This window comes from Neopsephotus bourkii, unplaced genomic scaffold (assembly GCF_033783945.1).
Source record: "Neopsephotus bourkii isolate Nb327-2 ecotype Australia unplaced genomic scaffold, CSIRO-AGI_Nbou_v1 NB_954, whole genome shotgun sequence".
In the NCBI taxonomy this organism is placed as follows: domain Eukaryota; kingdom Metazoa; phylum Chordata; class Aves; order Psittaciformes; family Psittacidae; genus Neopsephotus; species Neopsephotus bourkii.
Genome location: NW_026901448.1, coordinates 215912 through 239706, shown reverse-complemented (window position 1 = coordinate 239706; position 23795 = coordinate 215912). Strand labels below are relative to the sequence as shown.

Sequence of the window (23795 nt, the reverse complement as noted above, 5' to 3'; positions counted from 1 at the left end):
GTACCCTCAGCACCCAGCCATGTGAACTAAGAGCCAGCAGGCTTCCAGGACCCCAAACCTGCAGTCCTCCCATGGCCATGGGGCCAAACCTTTTCAGATCTCACCGTTACCCTTTGATGCCACCTGAACTATGTCATAGCCATGGGCTCATCATGGTGCCTGTCCTAGCGCACACTCACCCCAGGCCTCCCCTTTTGGTGCAGGCCGTGACATAAACAGCCACGGGTAGAGAAAAAATGGTAACGACAAGTGAGAAAGATACAGGGACCAGTGGGTTGCAGTGTGAAGGGCAATCGGGGAGAGAGGGGCTATAAGCAATGACAGAACGCGGCCGCCATAAGGACCTCAGGTAACCAGCTCACAGTCCGCCACACTCAACATGGCGGCAGCACCACCCCAGCCCCGCCACACTCTTCTCGCTTTCGATTGGCGAGGAGCGCTGTCAGTCAGTGTTGGCAGCCAATCAGCTCCCCCGAAGGGGGTGGTGCGGCCTGGTCCCGCTGGAGGGTGCTCCGTGGCTGCCGAGGTGCGGGATGAGCCACCTGGGCTGGGTCCTGTGCCCGCGGCCCCTCCTGCGGGGCCCTTGGGCGGTGCCGCGGGGGTTGCGCCGTGTCTCGGTGGCGGCGGGTCTGTACCGGTGCTCGCCAGGCACCAGCAGTGCCTCCGTCGCGGGTATGGAGGAGCTGCTGAGCCGTTCCGTGCCGCCGCTGCCGCCCTACGAGACCAAGGAGAAGGCACCGCCCCCCGCGGAGCTGCGCAGCGCGGAGTTCGTGCGGTTCTACCGCGGCCTGGAGGCCGGGCCGCCCCGCGCCGAGCTCCTCACTCGGTTGGCCCGTGACTTCGGCGTGGATCATGGGCGGGTGGCGGAGTTCAGCGCCAAGGTGCTGCAGGCCCGTGAGCAGCAGAGGGAGCTGGGCGCCCTGTTGCAGGCCGAGGACCGGCTCCGCTACTACCTCAACCCCCAGTACCGGGGTCTCTTCCAGCACCTGGGCCGCCTCGAGGGTGGGCTGCGCTTCCTGGTGGAGCTGAGGGGCGACCTGGTGGAGGGGCTGGCGAGCAAGGCGGTGGATGGGCCGCATGTCAAGGTGAGGGCTGGGCTGAAGTCGGGTGGATCTGAAATGGAGCCCAGGAAGGGCTTGAGGGCATGTGGTCTGGGGCTTCTTACTCATGGAGCTACTCCTGGACCATCCACGTTCGGCTGGAAAGTGTCCCATGAACCTGGTTCACTGTTGGGGTCTCCGTGCTGTGACAGGAGGGAAGCCTTTTCCGTCGTCTATGGCACAAGTGGGAGATGGGTTTGTTGATAGCTCAGGGAGGGAGCAGTCCATGGTGTAAAGCAATGGGATTTCCAAAGTCAAGTGGTGGTGGGAGGCTGGGGTGCCTTAGGGCAATGGAGGAAGTGCCACAATGATGCAGCATGACATAATGCAGGTGATGGGGCTGCCAAGCAGTGTCAGGTACTTACTGCAGGAGTGATGTGTAGTGGCATGATTCCAAAGTCTGATAGAGGGCTACAAGTCACACAGTGGCCACATAATGCTAATTATGAATAATACCAACGGGAGAAAAAAGTTCTCATGACTTAGCTTAGTAGTATGTAGAAAATAGTTGAGGTAGAGCATCAGTTCAGTTCTGGTGCCCACTGTACAAAAAAGAGATGTGGACAGGCTGGAGAGGATCCAGAGAAGAGCCACAAAGGACTGGGGGTCTGCCATGTGTTCAAAGGCGGAGAGAGCTGGGATTGCTCAGCCTGGAGAAAAGAAGGCTCAGGGGAGTCTTTATCACCATGTTCCAATATTTAAAGGGTGGTTGTAGTGTGTTAGTTAAAAGTTACTCCTGGTGAGATACTTGTTGGACAATGAAGGAAATTTTTTTCCCAACGAGAACAACCAGCCATTACAATAATCTCTCCAGGGAGTGACAGATTTCCCACCAGGGATTTGGTTGGACAAGATGCTGGGACAATTAGTCTATGTCATGCTTTACCAAGAAAGGTGGGACCAGATGATCCTTGAGGTTTCTTCCAACCTGGAATTCGGTGATTTCATGATCCTAGTGATTAGAAGCTAGAGTGAGGTGACATGGGTATGGAGGAAGGAATGATATTGGAGGTGATAGTGGCAGGAGGTGGCAGGACTTCCCAGAAGACATGAAGAAAGACAGGATGTTGGTCACATGCATTGACCAACTTGTTTGTTGAAATTCAGATCCAAATTAAGTTTGACAAGAAATGATGTTTCTTAACATCCGTGATCATTGTATAACTGAAGGAACAACAACGCTGGTAAGATTCCACATCCAGCTGAATCATCTTAAGTACAACCAGACTGAAGTTGCAAAATTAGCAAGACAGAAATGTGTAAAACAGCTGAATGTACATGCATCAAATAATACCGTATGTTCAGAAACACACTAAAGCTGTTCGAAAGTAGAAAAATACTGTCTGCTGAACTAAAGCTTCAATGAAAGTGCTGTCATAAGCATTGTTACATCGTTTTCTCAAACTACTTTTTTAAATATCTGGGTTCATCATACGATTAGGCTTAGCTATGCATGTCTGTTCTTGCAGTCGTTTTAGCACTTGATCGGTTTTATTTCTCAAACGTGATATATTCTAAGAATGAGAGTTGGTGATAAGTAGCGCATAAGCCAGGAAAGATTAAGCTGGAACTAGTTTGGTTTTTGTTTGTGACCATATTAGCTCTGAGAATTTGATCTGGATACTGTTTCTTTTCAATTTGGAGTTTCATTTAGGTCACTCTCATCTGTGTTCCACATCAGCCAAGAACTATGTGCTATTCCAGTGTTCTTTTCTAGCATGACTGGGAAAGGTCTAATGTCCTGCTTCCGAAAGAAGCACTTGTTCAGCCTTAAAAATCTGTTTCCATTGCAAGTAAGCATCAGAATAACCATAAGCACTCAAGGGAGCACCCATCTTGAAGCTTCTGCAGTGGACCTGGTTACTAGTTGGTGCAAATAATTTGCAAAGAAGTGCTATGAGTGCATTTGATACCTTAAGCTGTAGGTGTTACCTATTTACCTGAGGCTAAATATCAAGAACAGAGAAAACTATATGGCAGAATATTCAGGCTATAGATTTTGAGGGTGGAATGTGTGTGTGTATTAAGGAAGAAAGAATTTGAGTAGGGAACTATTCTCGGGATACAGAATGTATTTTGGGATCCTGTAGTGAACAATTTCAGAATGGTTCTTTCCTGGTTTCCGTATTTCTACGAAAGAGATGAAAAAAGGTATAGAAAAGCTCAGGAACTTGGGATGGATGTTATTGCGTCAGGATTTACTATTACCTAGGATGAATTCTTGTCTCCCTGAATTTCTTCAGGTACTATTTTAAAAAAGGAAGATGCAAATTACCTCATCATTGTTTCTCTGTTGGTTTCACTGTCCCTGAATCATTAACAAAATAGATGATGTACTGCAAACTGATGCAGTATTGCCTTCAAGTATACACATCTTCAGTTGTCTCTCATAAATCTCTTCTTGAGTTGAAGAAAATGTAGAAATACAGATTCTGATTTTATGTACTGTGTGACCTGTGCCTAGCTGCAGTACACTCCGAAATGTCTCACTATTAGACTTGTGAAAAATTCTGAGCACTGAAGTCACTGAATTGTTTTGGCAATGTCCATGAAGTCTGAAGTCCTAGTGCTCTGACTGTCAGGACCCAGAGTAAGGCAAACTGTGTTGAAAAAGCTGGCTTACAAGAAATTGAGAAGAACAGTGGCTACCTCACTAGAGGAATTCCATAGATCTTGAACATAAACCCTGAAGACTGCACTGGAAATACTTAATATGATGGATTTTGCAAAGAGAAGGAACATGCTGAGGATAAGGTTTAGTTTATATTTTAGTTAGTTACTACAAGGCAGAATCATCACAAGACCAAGACAAAAATTATAGGTGTTCTCAGAGACAAGTTGTTAATGACACAATAAATGTCTTTCTGTGGATGTGTGAAAGTTGATGAATACTGTTGACACAAGATTCTTGATAATCAGATGGCAAAAAATTAGTGGTAAAGTGTACTTTTGAAGCTATTCAGCCTTTTTTCCCTCAATCCACCAAAAAATGCCCAAAGGACATATGGTGAAGAGAATTTTTTCCTCATAATCTGTCCCAGAGTTGGGTTTTCTTTTCTGTTAAATACATGAATCAGTTATTACTATCGTAAGCCTCATGGATAATGTTAAGATGACTTAAAAAATAAATACACAGTACTGGCACATTTGAAAGTTAAATTACAGTAAAACTGGGCCTAATTCTTCTTTCATGATGCTGTTTGAATTTTTTTCCTTTCTCTCTGATGTTCTTCCCATGTGTTCCGTTCCCTCCGATTCTACCAAAGCACACACAGGTTTTCCACTGGCTTTATAAATGAACTGTTTTTTCTGATGAGCCCTTGCAATGTACAAAGGAGATTTGCTGAAAACCTGTTTCCTGAGTGTAGTTCTTCCTCTTACCGATTGGAACCCTCTCTCCCTCACTTCTTCTGTGCAGCATTTTCCTCTTGGGATTTTTTATTTTTGCTAGCTTACTCAGTTTCAGTGTTTGAAATATGGACTGTGTTGAAAAAAATCACATTATTATTTCAGGTAGCAAGTAGTTCCAACTACTGCTTTTAAAATATACTTCATCTTTCCATATATTGTAGAAAAAGTCAGAGGTTCAAGTTGCTGGCAAAAGATAACGAAAAAGATAGTACTTTTGTCATACTGATTATAAATAAGCCTTCCATAATTAAGCAGTGGTTGGTGTGTATCTGTAATCTTGTTCTTGTATTGGTCTGATAGAAAAAAAGAAACACCACAATTGTTTTGGGTACTTTTCCCTTCATAGCAGCTGCTCCTAAACACAGCAGGGACCCAGAGTTGAACTTTTCCTTGAATTACTTTCTTGTCTTAAAGCTTTCTCACAGATTTGCACACTGACCTGGGTATAATCAAGGAAGATGTTTTCAAATTTTAATAGAGAAATTGGCAATGGTAGGACAAGCTTTAAGGGAGAATATTTTGTGTGTAGGCTGTACATAGCTTTTTGGGGAAGGGAAATGTTTGTCTTGCCTATATCCATCCGCAGAAAGACGTATTTATTTCAGATCTTTGAAAGAACTGCAGTCTCATCAATGAGTATTCGTCAATGAATTAGAGCATTTGTTCTCTCAGGAGAAACAGTGTCTATGTGAAGAATCTTAATATTGACACAGTTTGCTTTAAAAATCTAAGAAGCCTTTAGCTAGAGAAACAAAATGAAGTTAGAAATTTTTCTATGGAAAAATTTTGGTGTTTACCTGTCAAAAATCCTGCATTGCTGTTTCATTACTGTAAATTTGATTTAAATTCTAACATGTATAAAGACTAAAGCATAACCAGAATTCTGTAACGTGTGTGTGTTTGCATCTACACTGACAATGAAACATGGAAATAAAGTTAAATGGATCTTCTTAATGCTGGAGGAAAATTACGGAGTGCATTATATGGCCTGCTGGGATTTTGGTTTTGCCCAAACTGACTAAAATATTTCTTACACAGTCCATAGCTTTTACTTTGCATTTTGAAAGGCCTGTTAAAAGAAGGATTACCCACTGCTGTGTTGTAAATACAAAATATTTTTCTATATCCTCTAAGCATATCAACAGAAAAGCAGCTTGGACTCTTAATTATTGGTTGATGGAGCATTTCTATTTTGTGTTTGTTCAACAGGTTACAGTGAAATAACGTATACAGGTGATTAAGTCACTTGAAAATGCTAGTGCTCATTTTACTCATCGTCTAAATGAGCTGAATGAGGGGGGATAAATTATATATTTTAATGTTTTTATTTTTAGGAATAAGACATAAAACAATATAAAACACAGAGCCAGGGAAGTTTTCAGCACTATCATTACCTCTGCGGTAATTACTGTTAGCAGTAAAGCAGAAAAAGTCACTTTTATTTGTGTCACACTATTGAATCCTGCTTTGCTGATGAGTGCATTTTTTCAGTATCTCACCAGGGATATTCTCTGTGTACATTTTGAAGTTAAAAACTTCAAACATTCCAAAGCTATGGAAAAAGCTCTTGTGAGGCCGGTAGGGTAATTCTGTTGTAGCCCTGTTGGATATCTAACCAGGAGCTAACAGTTAGCTATCTGATACGCAGGGAGTGTTAGTTACTGGTGATTCATATTATGTTTGTGTTAAATATCTGTGTATGAATTTTCTTGTAGGGGTGTTTTATTTTCTAGTAGTTTTAAGTGGAAATTGGTAGTTTCTTCTTCAGAGAGGTGGTTTTTGTTAATAAAAATAATTCAAGTTTTTTCATAACAGCTTTATTTGTTGCTAAAACATAGGGACCTGATGTGAAAGTTAAAAAGCTTCTAACTTGATGTCTTCTTGCAAGAACACAGAATGAAAAGAAAAAGAATCATAGTTTATTATGCTTAGCTAATAGAAACTAAAGTATAGCTGGTAATTTTAAATACTACTTGGAGTATGTATTGTTGCTCAAATTTGAAATTGGGATGCTTAATAATAAATGTGTGCTTTCTTTTTAATGAAACGTTGGATATGTAATTTTGTGATTAGGCCTCTGAAATTAAAATAAGAATTTACTCAGAACTAAGTTTACAAAATAAGAGGACGTAAGCCAAGACCATCATTGTTGGAGTCAAGCCTTTCAGAAACTTAGTATATTTTAGGATATTAATCACAACTCGATTTTTGCTCAGATTACTTGAATTAAACACATTTTTGATAGTATAAAGTGGTTTGTGTCTTTCTGCATTAAGAAGTGTTGTCAACATACACAGTTGCAGTTGGGTGAGAAGCTCATTGTAGTTCCAGCTGCAACTATTCTAATTCTTCGGCCTGCCTGCTGCCCTGTTATTTTATAAAGCATTATTATTTACAGCTGACAGAATTGAGATGTAATTCCCCATCAAAAACTTTCCTTTCTTTCATGATCATTACTGAAAGCTCATCTGCTCCACTTTCTTCTTTGGTTACAAATTGTGTTGCTTTTATACAGCTGCATCTTGGACCTGAAGTGGCTCTGTAATGTGTTCTGCATCTTGAAAAGAAGCCTTTGGTGCAGTTGGGCATCATTACTTTCTGTCGTATGGAGCATGCTTATTAAACCTGAAGGTGCTTCAAAGAAGCAAAATGAATGATTCCTATGTTTTCCACTTCTACCAGTCTCTGTGTAGTATAACTGGCTTTCTGCCAGTCACTCGTTGCCATCTGAGCCCTGTTTACTGCCAATAGACGCAGAGCTCTGTGTTCAAAGTAATGACTAGCAGGAGTGCAGCCATCAGCAGTTTTTCCTCCTAGCTGCTAGACTGCAGCTTGAAATGGCGCTCCAAAAAGCAGAAGAATGACAAGAGAGCAATAGGAACCTGTAAGTTTGACCCTAGATGTGACAACTCTAGCTTATTTTCTGTGGTTTACAGTGTGCTCTTGTGAAAGAAAAGCAGACAGGCAGTCCTGGAATACCTGGAGACTTTCACTACATTGAAGGGTATTAGACTAAAAGGATTTATGGTTATTTTCTAAAAAGTTCAGAGCCATGCAAAAACAGGGATTTAGAAGGGAAGCATCTTAAAGCCAGTATGAACAAAAATAATCAAAATATGTTTGTCTGGGACCATAGACTATTAAAACCAATCTGCATATGAGAGAGTACTTGAACTGAAAGTCAGCTTTTCTGCATAAACTGTTGCTGATAAAAGCCCCGTTGGAGTTGCAAGCCAGTACTCACTGAGGGGTGCTGCCCAGGAGCTGCAAGCCCTGTGTGATTTAGCTGTGCCAGAAAGAGCCCTCTTTTGTAGCTGCTGTTACGCAGACAATTAAGGCCTCTTCATGGTACAGCTTGTTCTACCTTGTGCTTTCTCTTTAATCTGTTAGACCCAGAAGCATCAGCAAAAGCAGTTTTGCCAGCATAGGTTACATCTACTCTAAATGCAGTTGAGTGATGTATTATCAGAGTGCATCAAGTGTCAGGGTGCACTGAGCCAACAGTAATTCTGCATTTTTCCCAGTAATGTCATATTATAGTAGTTGTGTGCTTTTCTGAGGTAATAAGACAGCACAGGTTTAACGTATGTTTCCAGTAAGCCACTTGAATCATCCGACTCACTATAAATGTGCAGTATATCTACTTATTAGGCAGGGAAGGTATAATGCATATGTCTCTCTTTAACTATCGTAGTTGCAAGTTCTGAGGTAGCTGCTCCTTTTTAATGTCATCTATTATGTTACTCCCCACACCACCTACTGTTGTGTAGGATGGAACTAACCTTGAGGTAAGAGAGCAGGAACATTTTAATCAAGGCATTAGTGAAACATTGTGAAGCCTGTCCATTCCTGGGGTGGATTTTGATTAGTGTGAACCCTCATTTCCCCTGAGGGAAATGGGACTTGTTGCAGATAGTCACATACGTGTATTTTTTACAGAGGTTTCTCTTTATGCAGTGCCACGCGTGATGTGGCTTCCATTGTTTTCTATTTACCCTGTAGATGTACTTAAGGTGATTGCTTTTTCTGTAGTATTTCAGTTTTGTATTCATTTAACATTTTTGTTTCTACTAGCACATGCAGGCTTTATTCAGCCTTGTAGTACAGTTTCACCAAAGACTTTGAGCACAGATTTTTTATATAACTGAGGGCTTTACCAAGAAAGACCATCAAAAAACTAATTTACAAATCTTTGGAGAGGTGACCTGATGGATACACCCTGTATTTGGAATAAGGCAGTTGACATTTTCACTATTTGAAGCATATGTCAATTTATATTTCAATAAATAAGCTCTTCTTCTATATTTATTGGAGGATACTGCTGAAAAAGCATATAGAAAGATGAAAGATTTTCATTTCTGACAACTGTTCTGTGCAGATGAATGGCTGTTTTCTTCTAGGTCATTCATGTAGCAGCTGTTTCTGTGCAAACAAAGATAGGTGCAGACAACAGCCTGAAAAGGTATATTTCACGAACAAAACTTAGTGCAGGAATAGCAAGAAAAAAGGGAAAGAAGGAAAACTTGACTCTCCAGGCACAGAAAAGAGCCAGGATTTGTTAGGAATTTACCTTGCAAACTGGTACATTGCTCCAATGTACTTTAACTTGCAACATGTAAGCAAACACCAGGAAAAAAAAAATAAAAAAGATAAACCTATCCAGAAAACACTTGCTACCTAAAACATTTTTCCGAAGCTCAGATGTAGTCTCAGGACTTCCATAAAAAGGCAAAAATATTTCCTGCAAATGAAATATTTTCAGCAAAAAAAAATTTCTGTCTGTGGTCGTTACCATAAACTTTAGGAGTTTTTATGGGGGGAGTTAATCTAATTCTGGGCTTGGGTGGATTGGTGTAGGTTGAAGTATGATCACAGTTGGCTGCAAGCATAGTCAGGGTTTGAAACTTAGTTTTTATAGTATGTTGAATTAAAGAATAAAACTGGCCAATGGGAACCTGCTTTGGTGTTTGTCTCTTGACAGGTGCTTCTAGAGCTTTCATCTTCATTAGGTTACAAAGTTAAAAAAATATTTTTATTAAAAAAAAACAAGAAATATTTTTGCTCTTTTATGGATGTCCTGAGACTACAGCTGAGCTTTGGAAAAATGTTTTAGGTAGCAAGTGTTTTCTGGATAGGTTTATATATTTTTTTTCTGTTGCTTGCTTGATTGTAGCAAGCTAAAGTACACTGTAGCATAATTTTTGTCTGTGTGCAGCAGTGGCTAGTAAAGGTCTGAATAGAACATGGGGAGGTCTTGTTCTTAAATAAATGGTTATTAAGTTAGTTTCAGGTAAGCAAGCTTATGTTTCTGATCAGGCTGTTGGCAAACTGGTGCTGGTACCACACTGTGCCCTGTATACAAAGCAAATGTAAGACAGAAAAATAAGCTCTAGAATCTCTTTAGGGGATATTCATGCTATGCTGAGTTCGAGAACACTTTCTAAACTCAAAGAATTTTAGACAGAAAAATCTTTAATAATGGAGGCAGCGGGGAAAGAGTAGGGAGTATAAAATTCATTATTGCTATTAATGTTCCTGAAAGCGTTTCATGTTACCTTTGGCTTTAATTCTGTATCATACTCTTCCATATCATTGTGATTTTTGAGTTCTGTAGTCTGCTGCTGGTTTTGCTTTTCTTGCTCAAAAATTTTCATCCTTGCAGAGAAGAACTTTTTAATGCCTATGGGTTTATCTTCATCCTGTTGAAAGGTGCTCATTTTCTAATTTGTATCCTACGGGGCATGTACAACTCCAGTGATGAGTTCTACAATCCATGCTGAGGTCCAGACTGAAGCATTTTTGTAGTTTACTGGGCGTAAATGTGTCAGTATGTGTTCCAGTGACCTCCAAGTGAGTGACATCCGGAGTTGCTCCAGATGTGTTACGTGTCTTGGAGAGTTGTCAAAAGGAGAAAGTGCCATGTGTTAATCATATGCAGACTGAGTAAATAGCTATTCTTCTAAAGAGAATATCTTTCTCCTAAAGAACAATGGAAAAAAAATGTTTACTAGAGATATTAATATTGAATTAATAAGCCAGTACTAATAATCTTCCTAAGGCATGAACTGCTGGATACTCAGAAGAGATTCAGATGTAGAAAATTACAGTGAAATTCAAGACATAATGTTTATCAAATTTTCCATCTTTCTTTTTCACAATATCTAAATCTGAGCACCTATGCAGCCTTATTGTCAAGACTGATCAAATACTTGTCTGCTTTTCACCCACATTGTTTGGCTTTATCTTCCATTTTGCTGTCTGCAGTTTACTGTAGGCAGTGTCTTTAACGTTTTCATTGTCATTTCAGTCCAGTGTGATGAAAGCTGAACTATTAGGTGGTTAATATTCTCAAACAGATGTTAATATTCTCAAATAGATGTTTTAGTTTCCCTGAACTTCCCAGTGTTGCTGTTTGAAATAAAAGGTTATCTTTGCTCACATCCCTATGTTCTACAAGGCTTCTTTAGCAGATAAGTCCATCTTTCTTCTTTTTGCAGGAAATGAATGGGGTTCTAAAGAACATGCTTTCAGAGTGGTTCTCAACAGGATTCCTGAACTTGGAAAGGGTTACTTGGCAATCACCTTGCGAAGTACTACAGAAAATCAGTGAGTAAGTGCTAAAAGTTGCAAATGCTCAGTGAGGAGGTTGTTAAATGCTTGTGACTGCACAGATTCACTATTTTCAAGATACTGAAAGGCAGAGTATAAATGAGAGATAGTTGCATTTTACATACTACAGAGTACACTGTTTAAAACCAAATTAAGGAAACAGGGGAAGGGGATCATTTGTCCCATAATTTGATCCTTCAGCTCACATACTGCCCTTGTACTCTGCTGCTTTTTCTTCCAACTTTCTCAACTACTTTTCCCACTTCCCCTTGCAGTTGTGTTCAGATTCATACAAGGATTTAGTCATCTCAGTCAAATATTCTGTAGTGAATAGAGAGTGGAAGTAAAATCTCAGATACGTGATAGGCATGTCCTAAAGAAAACTAGAGGGAGTGGGTGTGCAGTGTGTCTTTACCATCTGCTTTGTCACAGTTTTCTGATGAATTTAACTTTTTTCACTTATACCCTGATTCTCCTTGTTTTATTGGAGAGTTTTGTCACCGACATCAGTGGGAAAGTACTGAGCTTGTAGGGCTGGCAGCTGATCCCTATTTCTAAATGAAAAAAAATACATAATTTTACTTTGTTTTTATTTTCTCATTGAGTTCTGAAGCTGTGCATCCTGTTAGAAACTGGGTTGATATGAAGCGTCGAGTTGGGTCATATAGAAGATGCTACTTTTTTTCTCACTGTGCAATCCCAGGAGAACCACTGATAGTCTTGCATGTTGCACTAACCAGTGATATCTCCAGCAGCATCCAGGTACAGTCACTGATGCATTTAGTAGACAGGAAAGTGCTCTAATTGCAATGTACTTCTTTTAAAGTCCATAATTTGTTATAATTTAGGAATATTTGGGTTTGATTGAGTTTTTTTAAGAGATGAAAGCGTTGACATTTAAAAATTACAGGATTATTCTGTCTATCTCCTGCATGATGTAAGTTGACATTTTGGGGGTTTGCTCAAGGGCAAGAATAATAAGATATATGTAAGAAAAGAGAGCAAATGAGATTAAAACTTCAAAGCAGTAGTGATTATTTCTCAAAGTTTTAAACCACATTACAATTATTTCCTGCACTTGCTAATGGATAAGCAGCTCTTCTTTATACTTTTTGTATTAGATTTTGTTGTTTCTCACAGAGAGTAATGAATAAACAGTGGGGAAAAGTGTTAACAGGTTTGCAAGTTAAAAAGAAAGGCCCTTTTCTCTGTAATGATGGTAATAACTAGTACTAACTTGTTTTTTCATTCTTATTTTCCCAGGCCATAGTGAAAGAGGTGCCGCCTTTAGAAACAGAAGATGCAGACAAAATTACAACAGCAATTTTCTACTCAATCAGTTTAACTCAGCAGGGACTGCAAGGTGTGGAACTTGGGACTTACCTCATCAAGCGGGTTGTAAAAGAGCTGCAGGTACGTGTGGCAGGGTGTACTTAACGTGCTGTTTGGCCAGCCTGCTCCCTTCACGTTGGTGTTTTAGTTTCCATTTAGTATCATTGCTCAAGGCAAGGAACTGCTAGGTCTTCCCCAACAGTTTCAGGTTCTTACCAGGTCAGCCTTTGAAGATGCGCAAAGAATGGTTGGAAGAACATCTTCTGCTATTGATGAATGTCTACAACATGTAGATACTGTTGCATAGGTCGTGTGTACTGTGTGAATTGCTTGTGTTTGCCCAATCATATGCATAGGTTGACAAGAAGTCAAATTTAGTACATTTCTATTGAAGGTAGCTTTCATACAGCTGTATTTTGCAATGTAGCGTGTTGTAAGGTTCACTGCTGTCTCTCAGTTGAGTGAGTGGAACCTGCAACCAGGCTTCCTTCCAGGACCTGATCAATATCATCTCTTTTCAATGTACCTGACTGTTCCTTTTTCAGAATCTTACAACTGCTCCAATAAGAAAAGTACTTCCTGTACATTAATTAATTAGTGTTACTGTTTGTTATATTGAGTTGCCCCTGGTTATATATACAGTTTTCATGCTTACCTTGAGTATGCCTATTTAAAAACAAAACAACCAACCTAACAAAAAAAACAAAAAACAACACACCCCCCAAAAAAAGGACAGAGGTTGCCTGGGCATTTCATGCAGTATAGCAGAGAAGATGTCTTTAACATTTGAAAGTCACAGGAATCAGTTACTTTATGCAAGTCAGTTCTGTGAATTTATGCAATATCATTGCATGCTATGGGATTATTGTTAATAGATTAAGGATTTCTTGTAGAAGCTTCTTGAAAGGAACTGAAGAAAAGAATGAAATTAATTTACATGTGGAGTGGTGTGAAAGAGACCGTCAAATTTCTGTATTTAGTACTTTGTTTAATGGACTTTGCTACTTAAATTATTGACAAAGCTACCTCTTAAAAACGATGATCACTACTTGTGTTTAAGTTCATTCTTCCAACATCTGGAATAGTAATGGTGTTTGGAAAATTGTCTGTGATTTAGAACTTAAGTTCTACTTACAAAAATAACTTAAAATTGGATGCACCAAATTGCTGCAGCTACAAAATGATTGCAACTACTGAATCATAACTGGCTGCCCTGAAGTATTTTCTTGCTATTTAATTCTATTTTGTTCTGTTTTATATAGATATTTTGGCTAAATTTTGGTTTTTTGCTTTCAAAATGGCTTTAGATTAACTGTCTAAAGTGCAGTCATCCAGGTATAATTAGGGCATGTCATCTGTCTGATCTTGACTGAAGAGAAAATGAAACAAATTCATGCTGTTCTCTGCTTTCATATCTGAAAAGTAATTCCTGGATAATTGAGTTGCTTTCATAAAAGAACTACTGACAACATATTTGTCCATCACTAATTACTTAAGACACTAGAAAAGTTATAAGTTTGAAAGGAAAATATAGTTCTAAAATTTGATGTGGCCAACAGAAGTGTGTGTTTCTTATTTACACTTAGGACAAAGTTTCTACGTGTCATTGTTGTAGTAAAGTCCAGCCCTTTTTCCGTGGTCATCAACTACATGATCGTAGGAAACATTTTGGCTGAGGTGCCTTTAAATGCATTCTAACAAAAAAATTACTGCCTCAAGCTTAAATAATGTATTTGATACGGAAAGCTAAGTGCTTTCCATGCAGTGCCAAAGATGGAGGTCTTCCTCCCCACTGAAATGTGATACACTGCTTTAAGATGCTATGAAAAATATGCTGTTATTAGTAAGATTTTATATGGCAAATTGGACATGTACTTAGCTGACTATGAACTTGTATTAAAACTTGACCTGCCTTTTAATATTGATTCAAAGCTACAACAACGTCTATACCTTTCCTTTTCTTGATGATAAACCTTGGTGTACCACTCTGGGTTGGAAAAATGCATGAAAGATAATCCAGTAGTGTTTATGATGGATGTGGTTCTCTTAAGTTTTTCTTCCACTCTTTGGTGTTGTTAATACTATTTTCCTTTCTCCCCACTTTCTCTCAACTCCTTGATGTTTTTTTCCTCATCATTCCAAAATACTGTTCTTGAATTCATTGTCTTGAATTCTGCAAAAGCCATATCCCAATAGGTATTTTACGTCTGTGAAGTGACCCTAACCATCACACTGTTATCAGAATGATCTGATACACTTCCCTAATGCCTTGTCATTCAGCTTTTGTTGTAAACATTGTCGCTCCCATCTAAGCAGACTTCACCTTTCAGTGGAAAAAAAACCACCTGTATATTTCAGCTTCAAAATACTTTGAAATTTACACAAAGTTAGATTGTTCAGGCCAGAGGCAGGGCATATGATGAGTAATACTATGGGCAGTCTATGTTACCTTTCTCCCAAAATTCTGGAAGGCCTACTTCAGTGCATTAATTGCACACATGTATTTTTCTTTCTCTCTGGTCTGCTGTAAGTAACGGACTTTCCAAGGTTGTCTGTGCTCAGGTTGGACATAATTCTTCAGAGCAGCATTACAGTCACTTACTTTAAAAGGGACAAATGGTATAGCAGTAGTGCTGAGTTGACTTGGTGGCAGCAGCTGAAACAATATAGCCTCAGCAAAAAATTCTTGGGTCAGAAATCACATCTCATTAAGCAAGCTTCTAGCAGACTCTGTAAAAATAGATAGTTGAAGTCTCAGACCGGAAGAGGATATTTTACCTAACCTTTGCATGGCTTTGCAATAAACAAATTTTTTTTAAAAGTGCTGCTAAATCACCAAGCAATCCAGGTTACATAAGTTGAGACTCTTAATTTAACTGATAATAAAATGCTTTGGGAAGAGGAGGCTGTTTTGAAGGCATCAGGAATTTTGCTTTTCATTTTATCTGAATCATTGATGATTAATACACTTTTATAAGTTCTCATCTGTTAACTTTTGTGGATATCTGCTTGATCTGCAGCATGTTATTTCATTTGTGTTTTCCCAAGGCACTGCAAACTGTTTAAAGTTTTTTTATCCTCTACTAAAAATCCTTTATCTGACTTTGCCTTAACTTAACCTGCTGGGACACTTCAACTTGTAACCTCAAAACTGAATTCTCAGCTGTCATTCTCCATAAGAAAAACTCCAAATTGGACGTGTCATGAATGTATTATTAGATCAGAAGAAGACATGCACTGTTATACCTATGCTAATAGCCACTCCTTTTTTTTCCACCATTGAAGCCTTGGCAAAGTTTTTAAAAACTATATGGAAACATTGATTTAGTTGGTATCTACACTATGAAGTTATATTTATAAATTCAGTTTTATCAGAATCCTTAAAATCTCATTCATGGACAATTAAGATAGAGCTTTATTGTTTAGAAATCATAGGATCCCAGACTGGTTTGAGTTAGAAGGGACCTTAAAGCTCATTCAATTCCAACCCCCTGCCACAGGCAGGGACACCTTCCCCTAGACCAGGTTGCTCCAAACCCCATCCAGCCTGGCCTTGAACAGAGATGGGGCATCATCATTTTGCTAATTTGCCTGAGCTGATCACTGCTGAACATGAATTTGTGTAGGGTGGCACTTCTCACCTTCAGAGAACATCAAGTACAGATTCCCTCATGAAAATATTTCTTGCAAATGTGTTTTTATTAGGACTGTTAGGAAAACTGCAGTGGTAGAGACTTTGGCAAAGATTACAACCCTCAGTGTTGAGCACTGTTAGTTTGAGGCACTGCATAGAACTTAATGGCCCCTGCTTTTGAGTCTTTAACTAATCTGAGCAGATGGAGGACATATGAACTTGAGTCACAGAAATGGGTCCTCAGTTTCATCTCTTTATATGTGCACTGTTAGCAGTTTGAATCCTTAATCTCCTCATAGACATTTTTGGCAAGTGCAGTAATATAATTGGGTGAAGGGGAGGGGTATAATGGGTATCAGAATAGGACCTTGTGTCGCATACAGAGGGCATCCTGGAGAAAGTAAGCTGCTGTAACTAGGAGATTTTTCTTTCTTTGGTAGTTGCTTAACAAAAGTTTGCTACACAAATAATGCAGAAGGTTTTTATAAACAAGCTTCCATTATTTTCTGAGCTTATCCTGTTTACATTAGTTTGGGTAAGCAGTAGGTTGAATTCATGAGTCCATTGTGTAGTCTTGTGGTTATATTAATGTATATAAAGCAGGGAGCAGACAACTGAAATAATCTCTTGTAGTCCTTAATTTAAGCTTGTTTTGTTCTCAGAAAGGAATTGGATTTTGAAACTGTTTTGGACAACTAGCAAGAAAACAAACAAACCCTAAATTGGACACTGGGAGACAAGCAGACAGATGCTTTTTTAGCGAGCTGATAGGTGCTGGTGAATGCGTAGACAGATTTCTCACTAGACAGACATTTAATTCAGGATGTGTTTATAGCCACTCTAAATGGTCTCTAGCTCTGCAGAAGGTACATCATAGCAATTCAGTCTGCAGATGACAGACACAGATAACTGTGGTGAAGCCTTTGAGAAAACTGCTTAGAATTTTATAGCCTGTGGCATTTGGGGGAGAAAACTGATAGCTACTGTGTGACTCAATAGAAATGCTTAACAATTGGTGGCAGATTTTAGCTTTCTGGTTGGGCTGTTGATAATTGCTACCTTAATTTAATCTAGGTGACCTGGGGAGATCATAATTTCCAAAACACACTTTGCTTTCATTGATGAAAAATGTGACCTTGGACTACAGCCTTCAGAGCACAAGACAGCTTCAGATAAGATATGGATAATAGGAGAAATCTGCACTCTCCTGTAATGAAAAAAACCCAAATAAATAAAAGACAACCAAACCCAGAAATCCAGCCCAAAACAAAATGAGCAGCTGTTTCTTAATGGTGTGTGGGTTTCTGACAGGAAAATAAACATTAATGGATCTCCACCAATAGTCTTAGAAACTAGCACATCAATTTACCAGCAACATAAATGTGCACACTCCCCTGAATCTATTTATTTTTCTACAAGAAATGCCTGCCCAGAAAAGCTCCTACACTAGAGCATTTATCAGATGAGTAGTAATCTGTACTGTAGCTTCAAAATGGGATCACTTTCCCATGTCTTATCTATCCTGAGAAGTAAAAATTATTCACAATTTTACATTGTGTATATTGATAGAGTAGGAGCAACTAACTTCTTGTTAAATATTGCGTTGGTCTTGGTGAACAGGTCACTCCTGAAAGTGAAGGATACACAGAGAGAGCAGTCAACATCCCAAGGAAGCAAAATGTTGGTTGCCTATGTAGGAACTTAGCAGTGGTTGTTATTAATCCACAAATATGGGAAAAAATCCTTCATTCTTGCTTTTATCCTTGGGGATGGTGCATGGGTACCCTCTGGGTTTTGCAGTCGGGAGATGAGGTTGACACTGTTACTCTGTAAGCTTAGTTCCTGTGTGAAATGCTCAGTAGCAAAACAGTATTTTCAGACTGCTTTCTTAGCAGTGATGTTGCAGGAGACTTCTGGACTTGACTTTGTGGTAACCAGCCTTTTCTTTTGGCTCAGTTTTTCCTTTTCCCTGAAAGAAGAGTTTTTGCTTCTCGAATTTCAGCATTGCTTCGTTTCCTCTTGGGTTTTAACCACAAATATCTGTGAAGAATTCTTGAAAGAGACCTAAGCAATATGTTTGTTCTTAAAGGCACTATCTTTTCTAGGACAAGTAATATAGTTGGGAAAAGAGGAAAACTTGAAGGAAATACGATCCCATCTTCAGGTCAAAAAGAAACACATCCTGAATTCCTTCAATCCCTACCCAGAGGAAAAGAGTCTCTAACAACCTTTTTCTCTTCTTTTTTTCTTTTTTTTCACCCCAGCTGCACAACAGTAATATCTACACTCCCTCTGGAGCACATCTAGGATTTCTCATGGATAGATGATTAATTTAAAAGCTTTTACCAATGTATTCCTATCTCTTGTGTTCTCTGTGTTATGGACTAAAGAGGAACTTTAAAGCACAACAGGAATGAAGACACAAAGAATGAAACCCAGTTTGAAATCCAGTCTCTTTTGGGGAGAGCTTGTTGCTTCCTAAGAAAGATGATGTGAAAAGGGTACTTCTCATTATAGATTACGGGTCTGTGTTTGTGTGTACTTCAAGGTTCATTTGTAGGTCTGTCACATCCTAGACAGTTGCTGAGTTTGTCATCCATCATTATTGTGTAGACAAGCAGGAGGGTGCTTCGTCACTGAATCTTCAGAAGGGCATTGTGGCCTTTCCTTCTGGTCAGAAATTTATCTAACTGCAGTGAGAGCAGACATGCCAAAGGTCAGATTACTTAACAGCAGACTGTTTTAGCAGTGAAGCTACAGCCGTGTGCAGCGGGGTCCCCACTGGTCAGCTTTTAGTGTGCTGATGGAGAAACAAAGGTAGCAAGTGATGCTGCTCGTTACCGTCTTTACAAAACTGAAAACTGTCAGCTTTTTCTCTAGGAACATTCAGCTTTTTTTCCATGAACAAGTATTTTGAAGTGTTTTTCCAGTCTCCTTTAAAAATTCCCTTTTGTGACATCTTTCTTCCTCCACTTTCTCCAGAATTGTTGTTTTTTGCTCAAAGTGTTGTTCTGTAATAGGAGCTAGCGTTGAATCAAGGAAAGTGTAGCTGACAAGGGGGCATCTGTGCATGACTCTCCTCTGCCATACTAATTAAGATCCTGCTGCTTTAAAGAAAAGGATATTCCAGATGTGATGATTAGATAGACTTCTTGATTGAGAAACACTACAGGAAGGGGATGAAAGGTGACGAAAGGAAGATTTAGTGGGTGCATTTGATTCTGTATTCAAATTATGTAAAGTTATTTTGAATTAATTTGTGGATAAATGAGCTTTATATCCATGGGGAAGTATTGAGTGTGGGGTTGGGAAAGGAATGATTTTTTAAGTCTGTAGAGTTGGTTTGTTCTGTTCTAATTTCTGTTCTCATTTGTGCCCTTTTCCTGCCCCCAAATGTATATTTTTAATTACTGTAGCTATCGCTCTCCTTTCAAAATCAGAGGGGAAACGTCTCTAAAAAAGTCTGAACTGTCTAATTCAAGAAACATTCTTTCAATTAAAACATATTTTCTATATCCATGGCTTTTGTAGCCATGGTCTGCAGTAAGGGCACAACCCTAATAAACTTTTGTTTTATAGATGCTGTATTCTCTAAAATTGAACAGAGAGGTGCTAAGATACCAGCAGAACCTGCCTTCCATGGACATTGCTTTCTGTAGGTTTACAAATGATACTTTTATGAAGTGCATATGCAATCTTGCTGCAGACCTTTGCTTCAGAATTACTCTTAAAAATAAAATATCATCATGTCCTTTAGTGAAAAAGTCACAGGAGATGAGCTTTGGCAGTATTGTACTCTAACCATGGTAACAATAGCAGTTGAGAATATGATACAGTCAGGGTGTCCTGGGTACTCCGGTTACAGAAATGGTTGTTTTGTTCAATTAACACACAGAAATGATTGGTTTTATAAAATTATTTATTTTTTCCTTTGTCCAGTTCCCTAAGGAGGTGACGGAGACTGTGTTTCTTTGTAACTTGTTCTGTCTTTCTCGTTCCTATGTGGTCTTGAAGAAGAAGAGCTCTTTGGCTTGTGTATCTCTGTGATAGTTAAAGAACTTCAGCTAAGGGGAGCAAGTGAGGTTAGCCACTTTACGCAATTATAAGTCACAAAACTGCAGAGGTGGTAGATTTGAGCTGGCTGGTACTTTGTAATGCTGGAAGCCAGCAGGACAGCATTAAGCTATTTCAGAAGCTCTGTGTGATAAGGAAAAAGGCGGTGTAAATAACTGGCTGAATGTTATTTCAGTTATTAAAGGTATTTAGAAATGGTGCATGGCTCCAGCCTGTGCTCCTGGCTTCTGCATCCTCATGGCACAGCACGCAGATAGCAGCGTGGTGTGGGGCACAGCAGTACCTAAGGATGCAGCCTCGCAGGTGCAATTCCAACAACCCAGCAGCGTGCGTTCCATTAACATTTGGTAGTGTGAGGTAGCATTTGAGCGATGATGACTTTTTAATGGTTATTTCTGTAACACTCAAAGTAGAAAAAATGCATTTTGTAGTCGTTTAAAGACAATTTTCTGTTGACATTAAGATACTTCTGTAATGTTGATAAATGTCTTGATTCTTACCACTTCAACCTATATGAACAGTAATTAAAACAACACTGATTGTTTCAGTTCAGCTCCATCTTCCCTCTGTTTCTTGCCTCTGTGTTCCTTCAACAAGGTTGACTGATGTACTTTCTGTTAATTACAAGTTACAGTGAGTTTAGCAACCTTCCCTATTCTTCCCATTGGTGTGTTCTAAAACTAACACATTATGTGTTTTGCTTTATGTGATCACATAGTTAACAGTTTTTACTCATAAATTACTAGGAGTAGTGAAGTTTTATTTTGTTAAACAGGTATTAAACTGTGAATTTTGTTTTGGTTTTTTTTTTTTTTTTAGCTGCAAGTATGTATTTCTAACCTTGCTATTTTATCAGTGTAGTTTGGATATAGCATAAAAAGTAGCTGCCATGTGTGTAAAAAGCCCCTCTTTCAAATCCTCAGGACATACTTCTGTGCATGAAAATCTAGAAATCATTTCTTTCCTGATTTTACAGTAGACTGGAATAATAAACTGCTTTTCATTTGAAAAAGATAGTTATATGTAAAAATATTTCATAAGGTTTTTATATATATTTGAAAGGTTTTGAAAAATTGTATATTTATTATTAAAATTTTTGATGCCTCCAAACAACTTAATAGCATGTGATTGCATTTGTTGATTTTGTTGATTTCTGTCTGTGAAATCCTGCATCAGAACATAGCATTGGTAAGTACTGCAGAAGTACTTTTAAATAGATGACATGTGTGGAATATAGTTCAGTCAGGGTTAAAATCTCCTTTATTCTCCAAGTGCTTTTTAGGCACTAACCTGTTACTGGCAGGTGATCTTTTATTTTGTGTTTGTCTGCATGTATCATTTAATTCTCAGGATCCCCAGTCGTCACTTGACATCAAGTAAAAGGGTATCAGCTGTTCTTTCACTCAAAACTTCTCATTGTCAATCATGACAAAACTGGTGGTTTATTTTTTTCTTTCCTCTCTCCTGTTGTCTGCAGAAAGAACTTCCTCAGATAAAAGCTTTCTCTACTCTTTCACCTATACCGGGATTCACAAAATGGCTTGTTGGTCTCCTCTCCTCACAAGCAAAAGAACTGGAAAGAAATGAGCTGTTTACAGAATCAGAATGGCAAGAAATCTCTGAGATCACAGGAGACACTACTACTGAAACACTGAAGAAGATCTTAAATAACAATGAGTGGGTGAGATCAGAGAAATTAGTTCAAGTGCTCCATTCACCATTTATGAGACTCTGTGCCTGGTACTTGTATGGAGAGAAGCATCGTGGCTATGCTCTTAATCCAGTAGCAAATTTCCATCTTCAGAATGGTTCTGTGATGTGGCGGATAAACTGGATGGCGGACACAAGCCCTCGGGGCATTGCTGCTTCATGTGGCATGATGGTAAATTACAGGTATTTCTTAGAGGATACAGCCAGCAATAGTGCAGCATACCTGGGCAGTAAACAGATTAAAGCTTCAGAGCAGGTTCTTTCCTTGGTGTCTCAATTCCAGCAAAACAGCAAGCTTTAATTAAATATTATGAAAACCAAGATCAAGTGTTCCTCACCTATAAAGGCCTGTAATAATTTACTCAGCACAGTGCAATGAAAAGTTACCTAGGTTCCCAGTTGTCTTGCTTACTTTGTCATATATTCAAAGCCTGATTGACTGTGATTGAGCCACTGCAAGTTCTAGATATCTATTATGTGCAAATATGTATGTATGAGGTATGTATTAAAAGGCGAGTGAAATTCTCTCAGTCAGTTACAGCTCAGTGGTAACTTTGATAGAAAATACTTGAGCTGTACCATTAGTCTTGATAATAAACCTGTATAAACTGTATCTTTAAAAGGAGCTCCACATTTTTGGCATAATAGTAGTATAGATCGTTCAGTACCAAAGTACCTGGAAAGAACTACAAGATTAAGGTAATTTTTTTTCTCAAATATATTAGCAAAACACTAATCTACAATTTTATTTCAATAATACCTGTCTTTTTCACCCTCAAAAACTCATGTAAAACCTCTTGGTATTTTTCAAACCCACTAAAAATCTAATTCGATCCTTGCTTTGCTGGAAAATCTTGGTCTCTCAGTGCAGCAGGTATGTCGTACTGTATTTGCATTTTTGTCTGCTGAAGTATAATGAGCAAGAAGGAAATGTTCAGATAGAAATAAGAGACTGATACTTCGGGATCAGTTGAGAAATGTCCAAATATGTATACTATACTTTGGCGCTGGGGATGTTTTAAGTTGATAAAGAGCTTTTTTATAAAGAGGTAGCTGTGACCTGCAAACCAATAAAACAGTATTTCTCACTAAATCCTGTCTTGTGTATTTTGGTGTGTACCTTCCTTCACTTAAGAGCCCTCCTTCAGAAATGATATTGCCACAGCAGAAGGACCATCTTAACAGAATTTCATGCTGGTTTTCAATTTCTGATTTATTTACAATTAAAATGTAGCTATCTACAGTTTAGAATATCAGACCCATATCAGAATATCAGACTGAACAAACTACTCACACGTTGCTTTTTCTTTCCTGTGTAGCATGTGCATCTTGCTAGTCTGTTTTTTGTACACGGTCTTAGGGTGAATGTAGGCATTTAACTGTATTGGTACTAAAATTTTCACCATGCAGATTGCTGCAAGACATACTGCTTCTGTTTTAACGTGTTAGAGGATGATTTAATTCTCCTGTTGAGTTTTCTAAGCTTTATGAACTTCTTTAGAATTCAGGTTCCAAGGTGAAATTTAGCTGCTTGTATAAATATGTGCAAGCCATTCTTGGCTGGGAGGAATAGATAAAGAGAACCCTCTTTTCCTTGTTATGTTAAGCTCTTCAAGTTTGAGGAAACTAGGTCACTTACTTTAAATGAAAGAGTTCTGAAAATGCAATGATTTTGAAAGATTTTTTCATCTTGAAACAGGAACTTTGAGGGCAATTAAATGTGCATCCACCTGGCCATAGTTCAAAAAGAGCTAACGCTCCTGCTTTACTACAGATGGAAATACAGCATCATCCTATATTCTTAACAGCTGGACTCAAAGGATAATGAGATTTTTCCACTTGGAGCCCCACACAAATGTGTGAGAATTGGTTCAGTGGCATGAGTGAGGGTAGCTTATGAGGAAGAAAAAGAAAAGCTGCTAACA

General features: G+C 38.8%; 1 protein-coding gene across 1 annotated transcript; it reads left to right on the top strand.

The window, feature by feature from the left end:
* The first annotated feature begins 468 nt into the window (after positions 1 to 468).
* Positions 469 to 23533, top strand: MLYCD (malonyl-CoA decarboxylase). The gene is made up of 5 exons (XM_061358893.1): positions 469 to 1085; positions 11009 to 11121; positions 11726 to 11882; positions 12384 to 12533; positions 21638 to 23533. Exons 1-5 carry the CDS (start codon positions 534 to 536, stop codon positions 22169 to 22171), a joined length of 1506 nt encoding a protein of 501 aa, XP_061214877.1. The 5' UTR covers positions 469 to 533; the 3' UTR covers positions 22172 to 23533.
* The last annotated feature ends 262 nt before the right edge of the window (positions 23534 to 23795 follow it).